Source organism: Dryas octopetala, chromosome 7 (assembly GCF_963921425.1).
Source record: "Dryas octopetala chromosome 7, drDryOcto1.1, whole genome shotgun sequence".
In the NCBI taxonomy this organism is placed as follows: Eukaryota; Viridiplantae; Streptophyta; class Magnoliopsida; order Rosales; family Rosaceae; genus Dryas; species Dryas octopetala.
The window spans coordinates 19,364,364-19,385,853 of record NC_141372.1 but is presented as its reverse complement, the minus strand read 5'-3'; the positions used below and the strand labels follow the sequence as shown (position 1 = coordinate 19,385,853).

Genomic DNA, 21,490 nt, shown 5'->3' with positions numbered 1-21,490 from the left:
GTTTATTTCAAGTGTTAACTAGTTTTTCCTGTAATGCTTATCTCGCTCATGAGTTAAATGTATGCAGCTAATTCAGTTAAATGATGATAGTTAATCTAACTAATGATGTATAATTTGTTTTCATGGACATGAAAAAAAAAAAAAACTAAATAAGTAGGCTCGTGAAAAAAAAGCGGGCTTGTGCTTTGACCCGGGCTCTGCCCGTTAAGGCCTGGCCCACCAAGGGCTTGTGCTTGAGTGCTTGACCTAGTGTTTGGAATAAATAGGCCAGGCTGAGCCCGGCACGAATATGAATCGGGCACGGCTCGAATCAAGAACGGACCGATTTTAAACATGATGGGTTGGGCTGGGCTGGCCTGTCTGACACATCTATGTGTTTTTTATCCTTTTAACTTCTTTCGGGCATACAAGGATTACTTAGAGCATGTGCAATGCTAAATGTCAATTGACATGTTAATACAAGCCAATTGACGCCCATTTTTTAATTATGTCAATTATTGACTTGACTTAAGTTATTTTGTTTGCAATGAGTCAATAGTTATATGTTTTTAGTATTTTCGTATATTTTCTTACAAATTAAAATTTTTAAGTTTTTTTATTTTAAAAATTATACTATTGAAATTATCTCAATGAAATTTTTATCTCATTAAAATGAGCCTAATATTTAATATTTTTAATAATTTAAATTAATACTCAGATTTTTTATTAAATTTGGGTAGCGATCGCTTGCTAAAATCTGCGCCTGCACAGACGCTAACCAATTAAATTTCAAAACATATCCTCTTTGGTCCCAACATGTCTCAGTTCTAGGGTGGTCATTTGGCAATTCACAAGTCAATTTTTTGACACATCTATTGATAAGTCAGGTCAATAGTTAATTATTGACCTCCCCATTGCAAGCATTTTTTCTTCCACAGTGTCAATATAATAATAAACTGACCTCCCCTATTGACTTTGCATTGCACATGCTCTTACAAATATGGTGATGACTTGAGGGGATGGAAGAGGTGGGTTGAATCTTGGCTTCGTCTACATTGAAGATTGAGAGATACATGTGGTATGCTTCAGTGCCATCTTTGAGCTCATGAGTTTTTGGACAGGTCCTCTAGACCATTACATTGGTGCACTGCCATGGAGATTGTGTTAAGGAAAATAAATCATTTGATTTGAGGTTCACTGCCATGGAATTTAAGTAATTTGTGGGGATGTACTGTTCATATGCCATATACCAAATCCCATATCTATAAGAAAAAGATTAATTCGAATGAGTTAGGAAATTGATGAAAAAGGCTGGGCTTTTTCATTTTGTGATAAAACAGAACTGTGAAGCCACACAGAAAGGAAGTAAGAGAGGGAGTCAGCTAAATATTAGCAATAGTATATTCATTAAAATAAAAATAACCAAATAAAAGCAAAACAAAGCATTGTTAAGGAGGATTTGAAAAAAAAGCAAAGTCATAAAAACTTTTACCAAAGTGTAAATGTTTCAGCACTTCAAATCAAATAGATGTATTCCTACAAAAAATAAAAATCAAGCAGATAGTAAGAAGCATTTGCCTTAACATGTATTTAAAGCAAGATTTTTAATTTAAACCTAAATTTTTGTAGGCGAGCTCGCATTAAAAATAAAATTAACATAAGATAAGAGAATTTACATAAGAAAACCACAAATAGCTTCAAGAAGATGATTACTTATAACATACAAGTTTCTTTCAAAGCATACGATTTTTTGGCGGTATCATCTTCAAATTCTTTCTTTCTTTTAGGTATCCTCCTAAAAAGGAAAAAAAAAAATTTGTTCAATCAGCACTACGTCATAAATTTCTTACAGTAAAAATAAACAAACGAAAAATAAAGCAAATAAGAGATGCACTTAAATTAAAAAGCAAATATTCAAAAAGAAACAACAGTAAAGGAAAAAAAAAAAAGACTTGATGGCCATACTTTTCTTTTGGCCTAAAATATACATAATTACATATCATTGAGATCTTGGACTCTTTTTTTCTCTAATTCTCAATTGGTTTGTCCTTTCTAGTAGTTTCTTCCCTATAAATTTTTTTAACTTCCTTCTGCTTTTCTTTAAATACTCTTAACTTGGTCTTTGCTTTATTTGTTTATCCTTTGGATTCAAGTAGTGTGTCTGTGGATTGGGTAAGAAAAAACATATGCATCAGCACAGAATATAAATGTGAATTATGTGAGGGGTAAGCAAGGAATAAAATTTCGGGTTTCGAGGAAATTTCGATGGAAATTTCGATGGAAATTTCGACGGAAATTTCGAAGATTTTTAAATTTCGACAGAAATTAGACGGAAACGACGGAAATTACTATCAAAATACGGAAATTTTGAATGAAACTTTACTATATGTTTATTTAACATATTATCTACTACATTGATAAAAAACATTGAAGAAACTAAATTATATAGTAAATTTCATGTGATATAATATGAATATAATGCACGCTGGAGGCAAATACTATTAAATAAAATTAGTATAATGAGTAAATGAAATTAATATATTTTTTATACTCTATAATTTATACACTAAATTCTATATACTCTATAATATATACACTAAATTTTGTATACTTTATAATGTGTATTCTATATTTTTTAGGATATGGTATAAGATATTAGGGTTTAGGCTCTTTAAGATATTTTTAATTATTTTTATATAGAAATGTATTAGGATTTAGGATTTAAAAACAACTAAACGAAACCAAAAAGTTTTTTTTTTTTCTAATTGCACAAAGACCCTAAACGAAATCAGTATATATATAATTTATTTTGAAAATTCTCTACGACTAATTAACTTCAGCTATTAATTTGCGTCAACAATTATATACATGCATGTGCATAAGAACAATGAATGAAACATGATGTACAGTTCATGAACGTACAATAGTTTCTCTTGAATTTTTCAATTGTTTGATAACTCAAAAGATCCTTAACCAATCCTAAACTTTTTTTTTTCCTCTTTTTTTTTTTTTTTCTTTTTTTTTTTCTTTCTTTTTTTTTCTTTTTTTTTTTCTTTTCTTTTTTCTTTCTTTCTTTTCTTTTTTCTTTCTTTCTTTTCTTTTCTTTTTCTTTTTTTTCTTTTTTCTTTCTTTCTTTTCTTTTCTTTTTTCTTTCTTTCTTTTCTTTTCTTTTCTTTTTCTTTTCTTTCCTTCCTTCCTTTCCTTCTTTTCTTCTTTCTGCCCGTGACTTCATCTCTTCAGACTCTTCCCCTTTTCTTTCTTTTTTCCCACTGCCCAGCCAGTCAGCCACTCAGCAGTCAGCACCAATTAGCTAACTACTACAGTACTACTACTACTCATACAAAGTTCACTTTATCATTCTCTCTCCTCTTTCTCTGCATTTGAGCTCAAACAAACAACCGTGGCAAGAAAGAGATCTCTGCGACCTGGAATGGAAGTAAGGAATTCTCACTAACACAATTTTCTAGGGTTTCCCAAAATTCCCACGCAGCTTCTTTGAGCTGCGTAGCACTGCTTGTCTATTTCTTCAACTTCAAGCCACCAAACCCACTTCTTTTTCTTTTTTTCCCACTGCCCAGCCGCCACCAGACCCACGCCCAAACACCTTCTCTTTCCTCCCTCTTTCTCCTCCCTCCTTCTCTTCCTCTTTTCTCCTTCTTTCCTTCTTCCCTGGTCTCTCTCTATTCCTCATCTTCCTCCCCGATCTGCTGCCTTCGGCGACGGCCGGCGACGAGGCCAGCTCGCCTCTCCTCCCTTCTCTCCCTCTGGTTAGCTGGATCTGGATATTTGAGCGAAATTTCTCTCAAATTCAAAAAAATTTGCTGTGAGAGTATTCGAAATTTCGCTCGAAATTTTCGGCGAAATTTCGTCGAATATTTCGCCGAAATTTTTCGAAATTTGGTCGAATGGGTGTTAAAATTTCGGAACCCCTCAAAATCGAAATTTTCGGCGAAATTTCGCCGAAAATTTCGAAATTTAAACCCTTGGGTGTTAGGGGGAAAGGGCAAGAAAAAATAATAAAAATAAAGTTTTTATAGGGTATTTTGAGGTTTCGTTTAGGGTTTGAATTTTGGGGTTTAGAATTTAGGATATTTTGGGGTTTCAAATTTCAATTAGGGTTTGGAGTTTTTTATTTTTATTACATATGTTTTTTATAATTTATAGTATATAGTCAATAACTTAATAGTTTACATATTTTTTAATTTATATCATCTTCTAAACCTTAGGGTATATGTCATATGGTATAGGTCATATACCTAATAGGGCCGTTAGGCTAAATGGCTACTACCATATATTAATAATAATATATTATACCATATTATACATTTATGATTGAAGTAAGTACATAAATCATAAATAGTCCATAACTCCATAGTCTATATTGATATTAATATATTATACCATATTATACCATATTTTACTATATTATATCATATTATACAATATACTAAATTACTAATATTATCATATTATACTATATTATACCATATTATACCATATTATAGTATTATACTATATACTATATACCAAACTCTAAGTTACCAACTATGAATCTATGAATTATAAATTTATAGTATTAGACTATTAGGGTATAGAAATTAGTAATTTAGTATGAGATATCATATACATATACTATATAGGGTTTATAATTTAGTATAATTTTAGGGTTTAGGGTATTTTTAATTAGTTTTTATATAAAAATGTATTATATAAATTAAAAAAAATATAAGTTAATAAGTTATAGGTTTAGGGTTTATAAATTTATATATGTTTGATATAAATTATAGAAAATTAGAAATGTATTATATAAAATTATAAATTATATTGAAAGGTAATACTAAGTATTTTATATTTAGGGTATACCAGTATAGTATAGAAATGTATAAAATGAATTATTTTAATTATATTTTTTCAATATACGGTCGGTATCGGGTTTTGTAAACCAGTACCGTTACTGAATTTATCGGTATTTTCGGTATCGGTACTTTTCGGTATAAAATCGGTACGGTATCGGTATTTTTTGGTATTTCGATATTTTTACCCAGCCCTAGCTGAATGGGCAGAGGTATTAAATTTATTGATCTGTAGATTTTTTTTTGTGTCATGGGTTGGGTTACTTGGGTATTGGGCATTTGGGCTATTGGAATATTGGGCTATTGAGTATTTTTTTTCTTTGCAAAAATTTGGGGTGGGCTACAGCCCACCTCAGCCCCCACTAAGATACGTCTCTGCTTGTGGGGTGAAAAGGTTGTGTACGGCGTCGGTGTCTAGTGGGATCGCGGATGACATGCAGGGGGTAAGGGGTCTGGTTCTTCGACGACTGCCAATCACCCACCAGGAAATATGAAACAAGGGTAAACTCGTAAATTCAAGTTGCAAACATGAAAAAAACTAACGGAAGGACAAGATGGTAATTACACAAAATATTAAAACACCTTCGAAAGAGTGCTGCTATTTGCACACCCCTAAATTTCTTTTTGCACACCATTTCCTCATTTTTTCTCACTTCACACCCCCACACTCCTCCCACAATTAACATTTCTCATATACACACCCCTCCCAATTACCAAAATATCCCAACTTATACACACCCCTCCCAAAACCCAGACAACACACACCCCACCCCGACACCTCCCTCAGCCACCCCCACCGCCGGCAAGGTTGCCGGCGGGGTTGCCGGCGGCTCAACCCTTCCCTTCTCTTCTCTCTCTCCCCCTCTCCTTTCCTTTTTCTCCTTCCATTTCTCTTCTTCCCTCTGCCATCGCCCTCCCCTCCCCCTGCCACACCCCCACAGCCCACCCCCACAGACCATAAACTTCCATACACAACCCACCCCCACCCCCTCCCTCGCTCCTCCCCCCACCCAACTTGCACACATGCATGCATAGCCGCCAAGACCACGCCGACCACCTAACCTACCCAACTCGCCAGAGAAGAAAACCAACAAAAAAAAAAAATTGGAGCGGGTTCGGCACTGGTCCGCCGAACCCGCTTCAAATTTTTTTTTTTTTTGGTTGTCTGCTTGGGTGAGAGGAGAGAGAGAAAGAGAGAGAGAGAGAGAGAGAGAGAGAGAGAGAGAGAGAGAGAGAGAGAGATAGAGGAGGGTGGAGGGTGGAGGGTGGAGGGTGGGGGGTGGGCTTCGACGGTGAAGAAGAAAAAAAAAAGATGGAGATGGGAAGATGGGGTGTGTACGGGGGAGGGGGGGAGATGGGGATGGGGGTGTGTGGGTGAAGGGAGGGCCAAATGGGCTTTTCCCTTGACTTTTTTTTTTTTTTTTAAAAGGGTGTGCAAATAGCAGCTTTCCTTCGAAATTGGCTGGGCCCAACTATTATGTCATGCAAAATTATATACACTTTACCATTATTGGAAACCAAATTACATATAGACTAATTTGATATTTCAAAATTATTTATTGATTTAAAAGAAATTTTCTAAATGTGTTTTTCGTGTCATAATTATGTTATAAATGTTAATATTAACTTGATCCATTTATTATTTATATTTATCGTATCGTGTCATGTCATGTTTGTGTTCATGTCAAAAAATAATCAACTCAGACCCATTAACTTCATGTGGGGTTTGTATCATATTATTATATATAGGGGGCCTATTCAGATCACCCAAAATCACTGAGTTGACCACCCCCTTAAATTTTTGCCCCCTTTTTGCCCATTTTGCCCCTGCATGCTCATTCTCCAATTTTGGCCGGCCACCCCTCCCCGCCGCCGGCGCAACCCCACCCCCTCCCCACCGCCGGCGCGACCCCACCCCTCCCTTTTGCCGGCGCGACCCCACCCCTCCCTTTCGCCGGTCGACCCTACCCCTCCCCACCACCGGCGCGACCCACCCACTGACCCACCCCATCTCCCCTCTCTCTCTTCCCTCTGCCTTCCCTCTCTCTGCCTCCCTCCCTCACCGAACCACCATGGGCGGCCGGCGCAACCCCACCCCTCCCAGCCGCCGGCGCGACCCCAACCCTCCCATCGCCGGTCGACCCTACCCCTCCCCATGGTCGATGCGACCCCCCCACCCCCACCCCCGATCTCCCTTCTCTCTATTTCTTCCCTCTCTCTGCCATCTTCTCTCTCATCCCTTTGTCTGCCTCCCTCACCGGACCACCATGGGTGGCCGGCGCGACCCCCGATCTGGAGGTCTATGGGGTCGCGCCGGCCACCCATGATGGTCTGGTGAGGGAGGGAGGAAGACAGAGGGGAGAGAGAGAATATGGTAGAGAGAGGGAAGAGAGAGAGAAAAGGGAGATCGGGGGTGGGGGTGGGGGTGGGGGGGGTCGCGCCGGCGATGGGGAAGAATGGTGTCGACCGGCGAAGGGGAGGGATGGGGTCGCGCCGGCAGTGGGAAGGGGGTGGGGTTGTGCCGGCGGCGGGGAGGGGTGGCCGGCCAAAATTGGAGGGGTGATTTTTTTTTTTATGCAGGGGCAAAATGGGCAAAAAGGGGCAAAAAATTAAGAGTGCTGCTCTTTGCACACCTTTTTTTTTTTCTTTTTGCACACCTTTTTTCTTTTTTTTTTCTCCTACACACCCCACACACTCATCTCAAATTCAAAACCTCTCAACACACACCCAACCCATTACCAAAATACCTTCATTTCATTATACACCCATACATCCCATCTTTCTCTTTCCCACTCTCTCTCCTTCCCTCTCTCTCTTTCTTTGTCAACACACACCCGCGCAGCACCACCACCGCGCAGCACCATTCTCCTCTCGTTCTCTCTCTCCTCCCTGCTGCACACACATCCCATCCTTCTCCTTCACCGACCACCCCTCCTTCTCCTTCACCGAGCACCTCCCTCCTTCCCTCTGTTTCTATCCAGCTCCGGCGACAACAACCCCGGCCCACCCCTTCCCAGCCCCTCCTTCTCCTTCACCGACCACCTCCCTCCCTCCCTCCCTCCCTCCCTCTGTTTCTGTCCAGCTCCGGCGACAACAACCCTGACCCACCCCTTCTCAGCCCCTCCTTCTCCCTCACCCCGATCACCTCCCTCCCTCACCGACCACCCCCTCCCTTATTTTCTATCTCTGTCTAGCTCCAACAACAACCCCAGCCCACCCCCTCCCTGCCCCTCTGAATGCGACCACTCTCTATCTCTCTCTCCACCTTAAAAAAAAAAAATGCAGATGGTTGTTGGTTCGGCCAGGGCCGAACCAGCCACCACCTAGAAATTTTTTTACTACCGAACCAGCCACCATCTTCTCCGGTGAGTTCATCGTTTCTGGCGGCGTCAAGGAAGAAGAGGGAGGCTCGGGAAAAAGAAAGAGAGTGAGGGAGATGGTGGGTTCGGGAGAGAGGAGAGTGAGGTGAGAGAGAGTGGGTTTAGGAGAGAGAATGAGATAGATTGGGCTGGGGAGGGAGATGGCCAGGGTGACTGGTGAGGCAAGGGGAGGGGCTGCTGGGTTAGTGTTTTTTTTTTTGGTCTGAATTGATGGGGGGGGGGTGTGTTGGGTGCGAGAATGAGAGAGTGGGAAAGAGAGGGAGCGAATGTTTGGTCTTTTTTCTTTGATTGTTTTTTTTTTTTAAGTGGTGTGTGCAAAAAGAAAAAAAAAAAGTGTACAAATAACAGCACTTAAAATTAATGGGTGGTCAACTAAGTGGTTTTGGGTGGTCTGACTATCCCCCCCCCCCCCCCCCTTATATATATTGTGTCAAATATGACCACCTCTAGCTACAAGCTTGGGCCGGCCAAGGCAGGTCAGATCGATGAAGAAGGCTGAAGCTACTTAATTATTTCCCCAGGCCCAGGGTTTCAAAATTCTAGTAATTTCCTCAGACAAATAAAACGCAGCGTTGTGCCATCGAGTAATAGAACGCAGCCTTATGCATAGCAAATTAGCTATAGAAAAAGAGTAGCTAAACGCAGCCTTAAAACTCTCAGAAACTCCCGCAGACTTGTAACTTGAGTCTCAGAGAGTCAGAGGTAATCCCCATTTCTTCGCTACTCATTTAAAGATAGTTTGGATGAACATGGCATCTCCTTGTATTTGTGTTCTTAATCAGATCTGTTTTACTTTGTATTATTTTCTTTCCGCTTTTTTCTTTCTGTTTTTATTTTTGAATGAGAGAAGGATCTTTGTTTGAGCATGGAATATCTTGGGCTGAGCATATGTCTTATGGAATTATTTTGGGCTAAAAAGATAAAAAAAATGATGGGTTGTTGAATATTGTGGTTTTTTTTTTGTTTCCAAATAGTATGAATATTTTCTTTTTCGTTTTTAATTTTTCTTATAAATAAAATAATTTACTGAAAAGCTAAGATTGTAACTGAAGTAAGTAGATCTAATGCTGGTAATATGAGTGGTGCTTGTTCCCAATTTTTCTTTCTGCATTCAGTATTACCTGCCTGATGGTAACTTTTCTGTCATTTGTTTACTTTTTAATTTTTCGGTATTTTGAGAAACTTGACTTGTTGTTTACCTGATGCAGTCAGGTGACTTGGAGGCTCCTCTACGCCGAGTTGTGTGACTGTCCACCTCTCTTTGTTTATTTGCTATGTAAGTGCTACACTTAAGTTTAGCATTGTTTATATATGGGTTGTGTTTTGTCTATCTTCCATATTAATAATTATGCTTACAAAATTCTAAATTATGTTTTCTTTAAAATTTGTGAACTCTTCTTTTTCTTTTCAATTCTTTCATATAATTTCATTCTTAGTCACAAGAATGCATATTCGAATCCATTCTAACTTATGCGGTGTACTTGATTTCTATAATATTTCTTTCCATGCACATATAATAAGATGTAGAGAGAGAGAGAGAGAGAGAGAGAGAGAGAGAGAGAGAGAGAGAGAGAGAGAGTCATGCTTTTTTGAAGATTGCAAATCTAGGTCAACCTTTTCTGGTGACAATGTTCGCAGGGGATATGTTGATCTTCAAGTATCCTTAAACTCTCATTTTATTCTTCTCTTTCTAAATGCAACAATTGATTGCTTTAACTGCCGATTTCATTAGGCTTTGCCTCTTTGTCATTAAAGGTTGGGATTGGGTGTATGATAACTGAAGTACTACATGATTGCTCTTGTCATTGTATCACAGTAGGTTCATGCTAGGAGATAGCTCCTCCACAAGTCACAGTCACTTGTGTCTAAAGCTAGGTGATGGCTTGGAACTTATGTACATTTTAAAGAAGTAAGAAAGAGAATGTTCTATGGAGCTGAAATATTATATAGGCAAATAACAATAAATTAGATAGCCATTGTTTCTTTTTTTTTTTTTTTTTTTTTTTTTTGGCCAAGAAGATAGCCATTGTTTCAGTTAAGACAATCAAGATACAAAAGAGAGGTGAATGTGTTGTACAGCAAAGGTAAGTCCATCAGATGGACAGAGATTGCCTATGATTTATATATTTTCTATAGAGCTCTTGGTGTTTAAGTCCATCAAGTTGATGGATGAAGTTAATTTTGAAGTGGATCTTCTATTAAGCTCATGGTCCGAACAAATCTTCCAATTAGTTTTCAATTGATATTTGGTTTTGTTAGGGGGTGATAGTTAAATCGTGAGACAAAAGTTAGTACTTGGCATTGATTAGTGACAAGACATTACAAAGCACTAGGCCTGGTTACCACCTAAGTTCTACTCCCTGCTTCTACTTATAAACATTTTCCATTTATAAAAACAGATGGCTGCTTACATGGTTTCATATTTAAGTGTCTTTTAATTTATGTTCTCAATTAAACCGTTTGGATGGTTTGCTAGTTTTGTCTTGTGATCCTGGAAAAAAGCAACAATGTATGCTTTATCTCATGATTTTCATATGAAATCTTAGTAGGTTGAAATTTCATTTATTAGATTTTTGATTATTCTACCTCTAGTTGCCTTCAACTCTCAATTTTACTCGTCAGCCTGAAATGTTAGACAAAAATATGTAAGGTAGAAAGCTAAGTGAGCAACTATAAATGGGTCCCAGTAAAATATGTAAGGAAACATAATTTAAGCAATTCAGAATCTGTTGTTAGCAATGAAATCAATCACTTGCAGCAAAACATATTTGGTTGTGGCATTTAGAAAAACAGTTCAAATGAATAGTCTCAACTATGTACAGGAAACATCTGTTTAATCGTTAAGAAGACATTAATATTAATTATACAAGAATGACCTGATTATTGCCACTGTATAGTGTTGGCCAGTGGTTCAAAAGGTATTCCCACCTCACAAAGAGGGTGTTTCCACCTATGCATTATGTGAGGCCAAAGCCCCTCCTATTCAAGATGAGCAAGTTAGGTTTTGTTACAGAACACAATAAAATAGAAACTGTTTTTCAAGGTTTAATGGAGGAAATACATGATTCCAGGAAGTCATTAACTCAAATAATAATAATTATTATTTTTATAATCATCGTAGTATAATAAAATTGCTAACATTATAGTAAGATATAACAGGTTATTGTCTAGAATACTTAAGTAGGTAAGGTTTAGGATTCTTAAAAGTTCTGAATTCAGAAATTGCTGCGCAGCTCAATCTAAAGAAAAACATTTATTGGTCATTTTCATCTATAAAAATAAAGATTTAGCTGATATGTTTACACATAGAGAGAATTAACTTGGATAGGTGAATTTGTAAATCTCTTTTCTATTGATAAAACTCCCAAGTGAAAACGAGAGAGTTGCTTTACTATGAAAAAGCAACCAGACAAGGAACTTGTCTTAATATTCTACATTAATTCTCTCTCTCTCTCTCTCTCTCTCTCATCCTTTTCTTCGCTGATTATTCAAAGGTCTCTGAATGAAGTTAAAGGATTAATTATCCTGAGAGCAAAAAAAATAAATAGTTGGTTGTATGTTGCTAAATCTAAAAATTAAACACATAAGCATGGGGTGGCAAAGATAACTAGGTGCTGGCACAGGTGGGCATTCTTAGTCACACTAAGTATAGCTTTTTTTTATTTATTTTTTATAAGAACAAACTAAGTATAACTATTGGAACACTCCAAACGTGAAAAACTTTTCAAAACCATACAAAAAAGATGCTTTAACACTTGCATGCATCTGACATCCGTAAGAATACTGTCTAACATACTTGGGGTTCACTAATATATTTATTATCAATTGATGTATTAACCATCTAAATTTAGACATTAATAAAGCAGATACAAAAGTTGTTTTCAGCACATGACATATTCTTTATTGGTGTGTTCCTTTACATATAATTATAAAATTTTGAAGTAAGTGTCAAGCCAAATTGGAAAGAACTTGAAACCACACAATTTCTTCAGAAGCTATAAATAAGGTTAGATCAATAATGGAAAAAAGAAAAAAATGATTCATAAGGATTGTGGTTTTGGAAGACAATTCATGAAGGGTGATGTCAAAAATAAGAAATAGGAGACCAGTTTTGAAGAGGTGGATAATCTGTTGGAGAGTTTGGTTTTTGGCTTCTTTATTTAGATCAGTTACTCCAGCTTTTAGGGACTACTCATTTTCTGCAATTATGATTAATTGGGAGGATGTTGTGTGTTAGGGTTGAGTTTTATTGTTGTATTGCAATGTTGTACTCTGTTTTGTGTGGCTTCTTCTATCCTAGAGCTGTTATCTTGTATCTTGTAGGATGGCTTGTCCACTGTATTGTACTCTCTTTGTAATGAAAAGGTTTTACCAATCAGCATTACTACAAGAAATTACTCTAGGATAAACTTTCAAAGGATACAAGAGTAGAAACAACTTAATATTTTTCTGTGTAATTGAAACAAAATGAGTTGATCCTGAGAATAATTATTTCACAACAGTTGTGTAACAAGTATTCTACAGTAGATTGTGGGTAATAGACTTCGTAGATCAATCTCAAATAAATAAATATGTAGATTACATCAAAGCTAAATTACATATTTTGCTCTTGTAGTTTGGCCTGATTTCCACTTAAGTCCTTTTATTTTAAAAATCTGCAATTGTACCCTAGTAGTTTTGTTTGGTTTGCAATCAAGGACAAAAATTCAAATCCATCTATTTTATTGACGGAAAGTTGATGTGGTAGTATGTGAGGGTTTAAGGCGAAATTAGGTCAACCTACAGAGACCAAAAGGCCCCCACACATTCCTCTCACATGTTGCCGAGTCAGCAATTTGTAAAAAGAAAACTAGACAGAGTTGACCTTTTATCCTTTATTGTGAACTTAACCAAACTACCAGGGTATGGTTGCAACCTTTTAAACTATATGGACTGAAGTGAAATTGGGTCAAACTATAGGTACCAAAAATGTAATTTGTCCTTACAACAATGCATGATCGTATAGAATTAACTGGAAATTATGTCCACCATTGCAAAAAAGACAATTCTAAATATTCATTTTACTTCTAGATCCTTCCTTTGTAGCTCAGTTTCTAGCTCTAGTGATAATACAGCTATGTATTCTCCAATGCTTTATTTGGCTTGTACGTAATGCCTTTAAAATAGATTGATGTTTGTCTTATCATTTTTCGTCTTGTGTGCACGCATGCTTCATGTTTTGTGTGTTTGTTTCTTCTTTCTTTCTTTCTTTTTTTTTTTTTATTTTTTTTTTATTTTTATCATTTCCTTTTGTAAACTATATGTAGGGCGGACGAGGAACCTGTTGATCAGAAGAAGTACCTCGAATCTACTATTTGCCAACCAAAGTGTGTGAAACCATTGATCGAGTATAAGGTATCTTGCAGCATTTTGGAAATTCAAACTTGATAATATTGGCAGTTTAAAGATAATCTACTAATATTAAAAACAAATATATATGAACTGTTCTTTAAGTGCATTGGTAACACTATGGATGTTATTTGAGCATGGAATGTTGGATGTGTTCTATGGGTGATTTAGATTTTCCTGGCACCATATCTGGAAGCTATAATGTCAGAAAAATTTAGGGAACGATTTGGATTTTTAATATTCCATTCTTTAGTTTCCTTCAGTTCAAAAAACTCTTGAAGGCTATATAGATTTTGGAAATAATTTCCTCCGATTAATAATTTCATATGGTACATGTAAATATGTAAAATTTTATAAGTAGTTATTATATATATAAAATTTTATTGTCCTGCTTGCCTTATGTTTCATTTCATCTGTCTTTCTAGTTTCCAGTCTTAACCATGTTGTCCTAAACTCATCTTATTGTTGCAATCTTGAAGGTCCAGTAGTGATTTACTGTGCCAACAGAAATGACATATGTCGCCCATAACCATAACCAGGAAAACTTAAAAAACAAATTGAAATAAACAATATTTCATTTGAGCAACTTCCTCTTTCAGTTTCCAAAGTCCCATTTTTCATGTCAAAAACAGAATTCTCAGACAAGATCCAATAGGCAAGTTGCATTTCCTATTGCTTCACCGTATTGCCTTGTAACTTAGCCTACATCTACTGATGTGATGACAAAACACTGAGTTATGCAAAGTAGCTAAGAAAAAAAAAATGAAGCAAAACAAAGATTTGTTGTCAATTCAAATTAGGTATAAGACGATTCCATATCAGACCCTGAAATTTATGAGGCATAAGGAATTGATTAATAAGTAGAAATCATGGAGTTATAGAATATCAACTGTTAAATGCTAAGGCTGTAACAATTATGAATTATAGAATGCCTGAGTTGAACAAGTAACATCCTTTTTTTGTGGATTGTTTCCCAAAATATTTGACCTACATGGAATTGAAGTTCAAGCCCCAAAAGCAGTAATTTCATACTTTGTTACAGCGATGTGTTCAGAGGATCCAAGGTGATGAAAGCGGCCACAAGCATTGTACTGGACAATATTTTGATTACTGGTCTTGTGTCGACAAATGTGTAAGTAGTACTCTTCAATCATCTTGATACAGATTTTTGTTTTGTTTTTTATATTGTCTTGTATCTTCAGCTAAAACTATCATTCTATAATGCAGGTTGCCCTACAGCTTTTTTCCAAACTGAAGTAATGTGGAGATTAGTTTTGTCGGAAGCTGAATTTTCTTTTCAGTCATTAAATCGATCAAATGAAAGTCAAAACACTTTATTTTGTTTGCTGAACAAGTGATGATGAATGTTGCAATTTTCAGAGCATAAACATGGAGACGTCAAGTTATGATTCAATAAAAAATTATCCTCTTTGTTAGATTTGATCGATTGAGATTGCATTGGTAGTTTTGAATTAATCATTGGATGTATAGCCTCAAGTTATGCAAGCACATTCGAGCCTCCTCAACCAACGAACAAGCAGCAGGCATTCCCTCCTTTTAATTAAATAGTTGAACAGCCTCCTGGGCATCAGCCTGGTTAAAAGATCAAAGGTCACGGAGACCCAAATCCCCCAAGCTCTTGGGCGCACACATTTTAGACCAACTAAGCCAGTGAATACATTGACTTTCACATCGGAGGCCGCCGACACCCTTTAAGTCTGGTGCTGTTCGTGCCACAGAGAGAGAGAGAGAGAGAGAGAGAGAGAGAGAGAGAGAGAGAGAGAGAGAGAGAGAGAGAGAGAGAGAGAGGTGGGGGGTGGTTGCCATCACCGGGGGATCATCGGCACGGAGGTAGGGGTTGCTGCCAAAGTAGAGCAGTGAGAGGTGTGGTGGGGTGGGTGGGGAGGGTTGAGGTGGGGTTTTTAAAAAAAATGAATTTAGAATAAATATAAAAAATTGAAGAGTTTTATGAATCACTACTAAATTTTTTTGAAATAACTAGAAGGGCAAGTTCACTCGGCATTACTCAGCAGTTATAGTGATGTCCATTGGTGCATATTATTTGCAGATCAAGATTAACTCGTAGCACCTGTGAGGGTGCTTAAAGATGGAATTTTCATTATTGATATTGAATCATAAGCCTTTTAATTCTAAATAAGGGAAAACCTTTGTATTGGGTACTATATCAAGGAAACCTGAAAAGGATACTAATGTGGACTAAGCTTTTTCTCATTCATAGTAAAATTTCAGACATCGTTCGTAACAGTGTTGGTGTTTGATATATCTTTCTCTTTTCTGCATAATGGTTGTACTGTTTACTTTCTAAATGAACCAAGTGTAAAGTCCTCGATGCTGGAGGAGTTCTTCTCATTCATATTTATAGAATCATACAGATGTGTTACAAGAGAGTGCTATACCAATTAGTATACTTATGATCGAACTTATCACCTTAAACTCTCTGATAATACAAGGATAATTATACAAGAGAAGTGATAAATAAGAATATACTTAATGTGGAAGATTCTTGATAGAACTTTTGAGTAGATTAGTTGGTAACCTTTCTAATTCTGTCTATGTTCACTTGAAGAAATGGATAACAAATTCAAAGAAACAATCTTTGGTATTTATGGCCTATTTTACTCATCACTCACCTCAAAAACTGCTGATGTCTACCATTCATCGAAGAACTCTATAGCCAGTGGCGGATCTAGAAATTAAGTATTATGGGGGCAAGATTAAGAGCTCAAGATTATGCGAGGCTTGTGACTTGCGAAGTTGCTAGCAGAGGCAACAGCCAGCAGATAGTAGCACGCAGGGGCGACTGCCGACGAGTGAGGGAGCAGGCCAGCAAGGGGCGACGGCCGACGGAGCAGTGGGCAACTGGCTGAGTACGCAGGCTAGTGAGGCTACGCAACCTTCAGCTGTTCAGCAATTCATATTTGGTTTATGCGTTGCAGCGTAAGGGCAGCTGGGCAGGGGTTAGTTTGTTTAATTTACTTGCCAAAACGACGTCGTTTTGGCAAGTTTTGAATTAAAAAAAAAAAAACTGATGCATCTCACGTGCTACAAGCCTACAAACTCAGCCCTTCTCCTTCAGTCCTTCCTCTGTTCTGCTGTTCAGACCAATACCTTTGGTTCTTCCTCTTCTTGCCCCTGCCAGCCATGGCTGCCACCAAGAGTTTTGGTTCATTCATGGGGGCAAGAATTTTTATCAAGCCAAGCATTTCTGGGTTCATGGGGTCAAGTGACCCCATTGACCCCACTGTAAATCCGCCCCTGTCTATAGCAACAGTAATAAAATTATATAAGATCAGCTGGTTGGATCCTTCTAATGCATTTCTATGTTGTAACAGGGAGCTAAGGAATTAACCGGGTCAATCATAAATCAGGTTGCAATGCTGACAAAGCCTTATCTGGATAAAGTACATGTTGCCTTGAAGCCGTATACAGAAAAAGTGATCAATATTTCTGCAACTTTGAAACACATGTGGGGACATGCGGAGCGGGTTGTTTACAGAAACTAAAAGAAGAGAAAATATTGGAACATATTGAAACTGTTACCCCCAAAATTCGTGGCGAGATTTTGCCGAGAATCTTGGTAGATAGCACTGTAGTCCGAGTTGTTGCGAGGGCGTGCCACTGTTTTCGGCTGAGACGGCCGTAACAGAAACTGTAAGTTTGATGAGTTATGTGATTTGCGCCGGATCTTTCTTCTTTGATCAGATGATTGTACAGTAAACAAGGAACATGAACTTACCAAAAGTTCATACTACCTTGATCCTTCCTCAAAGACTTTTTATACATCAAAAGTTTCTGTAACTATAGCTTCAAATTCATAAGTGCGACTAATGTTTTGTTGGGTGATTGGATGCATGATGTAACAATAAACTTTAAATGAAGATCGGCGAGAGAGAGAGAGAGAGAGAGAGAGAGAGAGAGAGAGAGAGAGAGAGAGAGAGAGAGAGAGAGATCGGGGCTGAGGAGAGATAATGAGAACATTCCAGAAATTTTGGGTGATTTTAAAAACTTACGATATCAAATTTACAAAAATGCCCCTTGCATCAAAAGTTCGTATCTCTCAAACTGTAGCTCCAATCGGCGAACCGTTCGCGCCTATGCTTTTGTAGAGTCGAGCACTACCCAACCATGTCAAAATCAAAGTATTTCAATTTGCTCAAAATTGGGTCAACTTGAAAATAAAACATTTATAAATTAAAATAATTATTGGTAACACAATTTAATTAACTTAAATTTCCCGAAAATGTTTAAAATAAAGCAACAACAATTCAATTTCCAACAAATTCATTTTGGTGAAAAACAAAATAGGTTATTGAAAACAAAACTCGAATTTTCTATCATAAATTAGAAGAGAAAAATTTCTCGAGATATCACAATTCGACATCCTTTAAAAACCTCTTAAAACCAAAGTTAAATCAAATTTCAAATTTCTAGTGAAATTTTGGGTCGGGTCGTTACATGGCATCTTCCAACTCGGCGGGACCTGGGTCTAGATCTTCAATTGCCCACTCTTCCTCCACCTAGTCTTTTTCCATGATGAATTCGGCATTGATTGCCGGATCTTCACCCTTAATTTTACCCCGAGCTCGTGGGTGGGGTCTCCCTCCTCTTGGTGTTTATCTATCATTTAAGATTTTCTTTCAAACAAGCAAGTCATCGCTGTGAAGACTTCCTTCTCAGCGAGTTTTGTTCCCTTCTTTCTCGTCTTGACTCTGGTTGGTTGTCCATTCACATCTTGACCTTCAAATATTAAGTAGCCCATACTATTGTCGTAGTATTGGGCCTTTACTACACCTATCATAGCCTCAAAAGGCTTTCCTTCAGCTTACACAACTTCGACCTGATCGTTGTTCTAAAATATCAGAGTTTGGTGAAGTGAAGATGGTACACACCAATTGGCATGAATCCAATCACGACCAATGAGTAAGTTGTAATTGGCCGAGGATTCCACTACATAAAACGCCGTGAGGCGCGATTTGCTTCCTACTGTTAGTTCCATGGGCAGGACCCCTTTTGCCTTCATTCTCTCGCCGGCGAATCCAATGAGTACTAGATCAATAGTGAGCAAGTCTGCTTCAGTCTTGTGGAACTTCCTCATTAAGCTGAAAGGTATGACATTAATCATGGCTCCACTGTCAATCATGACTTTTGTGACTGGCACCCCATCTAAGTGTGCCGTGATGTACAAGGGCTTCAGATGAAAAGCCATTTCTTCCATTGGTTTTTGGAAATAAGCCCGGTCAGATTTAGTCACGGCAACATTGCTAATTACCTGGGTAATCTCTTCTCTTGCTGGAATCTCGGTGTTGTTGATTTCAACGTCAGAAAAGTCCTCATCAACAAAATCATCCTGAAGAAAACTTTTCTGGTCAGGTAAAGCTTGAAACTCGGCGGGCAACGTGAACACCATGTTGCAACCAGCTTCCTTCAAACCAGTTCTGTCCTCCATCTAAAACTCCATAGACTCAAAGTTTCAAGTCCTCGTTCTCTTGGGCCTTTCTCCTAGTCTTACGGCTGAACTTTCGGCCGGGGTTGTTTCTTGCATCCTTGGTCTTGAAAAGCTTAATCTCTCCCTTGCCGGGACTCTTCTTGGTTATTGCCCCTGAGTGGGAGCTTGCCATGCCGGGTCAGGATCCACCTTGGCTTGGGACCACTTGAGCTTCCTTCTTCAACCTTTACTCGTAAGCCTGCCGAGTCCGACTAACTGATTGATAGAATTGGTTTTTCCCCAGTTTCATTTTCAAGGGTCAAGCCTTCATTCTTCTCAGCAGCTCTGAACGCGGCCATTTCTCTTTGAAATATTTTGAACTGGGTTCTGGTCATCGCATCAATAGTTCCATCTTACTGCTGACGATACCATCGATTGTCTTTTGGAGAGATTGGCTTGAAAGTCCTCGGCGGTGATCAAGGTTGTCTTGGAGATCTATCTCATCGAGCCTATTGAGACGAATCATTTTGTCATTCCTCCTTGAACTCCAAACACCTTCAAACATTTGGCCTTTTTTGCTGTGGTGACTTTTGCTGCCATGTTCTTACTTCTTTCTTGCTTTCTTCACTCAGAAAAGATCCATTTTTTTTTTGTATTGCCCCCCGAGTACCTCGAGATGACATTACAATCTCCCTTTGTAAGCTTGGTCGCCGAGGTTCTTGTTCCATTGGAGCCTTTCCTTTGTCTTTGGCAAGGAGCTATTCAATTTTGACCTCACATGCATTTACATTTACCACATAAAACCATTGGCCCATTTGGCTGTGATAAGGTCTCTTCCTCCTGGTGTTGATGTTCTCCGATTGTAACAACATCAACCCTAGTTTTTGAGTGATTATTTACTGGTTTTGGTTTTCCCAAAGAGATCATATTCACAGATGCCTCACTGAAGGGTTTTGCATCAATCTTCATTTAATCTTTATCTTTTTGTGGAAATTTCAACTTCTCAGTTTCAACTAACTTATGTACTATGTCTCTGAACGTTACACATGCTACCGTGGCGTGAGTCCATTTAGCATGATATTTGCAAAACATCTTTCCCACAAACTGTTCCTTTAGCAGAATGACATGATCTGCTGGGAGAATGATCATCTTATCAGCTTTCATTTGTTCAAAAATTTGATCTGCCTTGAACAAATCAAAACTATATTCCTTGGTCACATTTACACGCAGTTGACTTTCATTTTTGGCTTGGTAGGTGACTGCTTGGCCGGCGCCAGACCCGAATTTGGTCGTAGTTGGTTGCACAAGGGTTGCACATTCGTAAGGCTTATCAATGTTAATCTCGGTCAAAGAAACATCTTCTTCTTCAAGGGGTTCCTCATCAAGGCCTAAGAAGTACATTATCGTACCCTTCTGGTAGGTTGGTTTGGCCGCGCCCTTCCTTCGAACTTCCTCTCTCATCAGCAACTCAAATCGAGCCACCTTATCAGCCAACTCGTATAAGTCCCTAATGTTGACTCCATCAAGGTGTTTCCTATATTCAAAGGACAAACCAGTTTGGGCGAGCTTGGCGAACTCCTTCTCGGCCAAAGTGACTCGGCAGTTCATCCTCGCCCGTCTAAACTTGGCGATATGGCCAGAAGCTGACTCATTTTCTCCTTGGTAGAGTCTTGCTAGGTCAGCGACATATATTTCTTCCTCGTAATGATAAAATTGCTCGTGGAAGATGTCTTCAAGTTCTCTTTAAGTGGCAGTTGTGTTTGGCCTTAATGTCATAAACCATTTGAAGGCAGCACCAGATAATGAGGACACAAACATTTTCATTTTCAAGGGTTCATCTCTGGCGAATTCGCCAAACTGTGCCGTGAATTTTGCAATGTGCTCGACGGAAGATATTCTATCATCCTCGTCAGAAAATGTTGTAAAGTCTGGTTGCCTAAAATTCCTTGGATATTCTTGATTCAAGACTGCTATCCTGAATGGAAGTGTGTAGGCCGGCCTTGGACGTCTGCCTTGATCTCCCATGTATTCATAGAGTAGGTTCTCCACCGCAGCCATGGTGATTGGCTGGTCGTAGTGCTTGGTCTCTTTTTCTGCATTTCTATATGGCCGTAAATGCATGATATTGTTGTTGCCATTTCCATTGCGGTTATTCCTTGCATACGGCGCAACATATCGTTGTAATCGTGCTGGTTGCTGCGCAATTGGTTCAAAAGGCGGCGGCGGGAGTATCCCTACCCTTTGCTCGATGATCTCTGCTTCTGGGCGAGAGTTTGCCATGCTAACACCTGGTTGAATTGGGCTGGCCGCTTGAATTCTTTGGTTTTGTGCCAGTAGCACTCCTCTTAAGGTCTCGGCCAGATGGTCAATACTTGCCGTCATTCGCCACACTTCCTTCCAGGCCAGTGTGCATACCCTGAATTTCATCTACTATGTCGTTTTGT

General features: G+C 38.3%; 1 protein-coding gene across 2 annotated transcripts; it reads left to right on the top strand.

Annotated features, from left to right (window-relative positions):
• Nucleotides 1-8,753: 8,753 nt before the first annotated feature.
• On the top strand, nt 8,754-15,038 carry LOC147280310 (cytochrome b-c1 complex subunit 6-1, mitochondrial-like). Of its 2 annotated transcripts, none has more exons than XM_086251587.1 (5): nt 8,754-8,914; nt 9,425-9,488; nt 13,519-13,606; nt 14,643-14,732; nt 14,828-15,038. In XM_086251587.1, coding segments are annotated over exons 2-5 (213 nt in total). In that variant the 5' UTR covers nt 8,754-8,914; nt 9,425-9,486; the 3' UTR covers nt 14,861-15,038. The 2 variants fall into 2 exon arrangements, with proteins under 2 accessions (XP_086107713.1, XP_086107712.1); XM_086251586.1 differs by having other exon boundaries at nt 8,760-8,914; nt 9,421-9,488.
• The last annotated feature ends 6,452 nt before the right edge of the window (nt 15,039-21,490 follow it).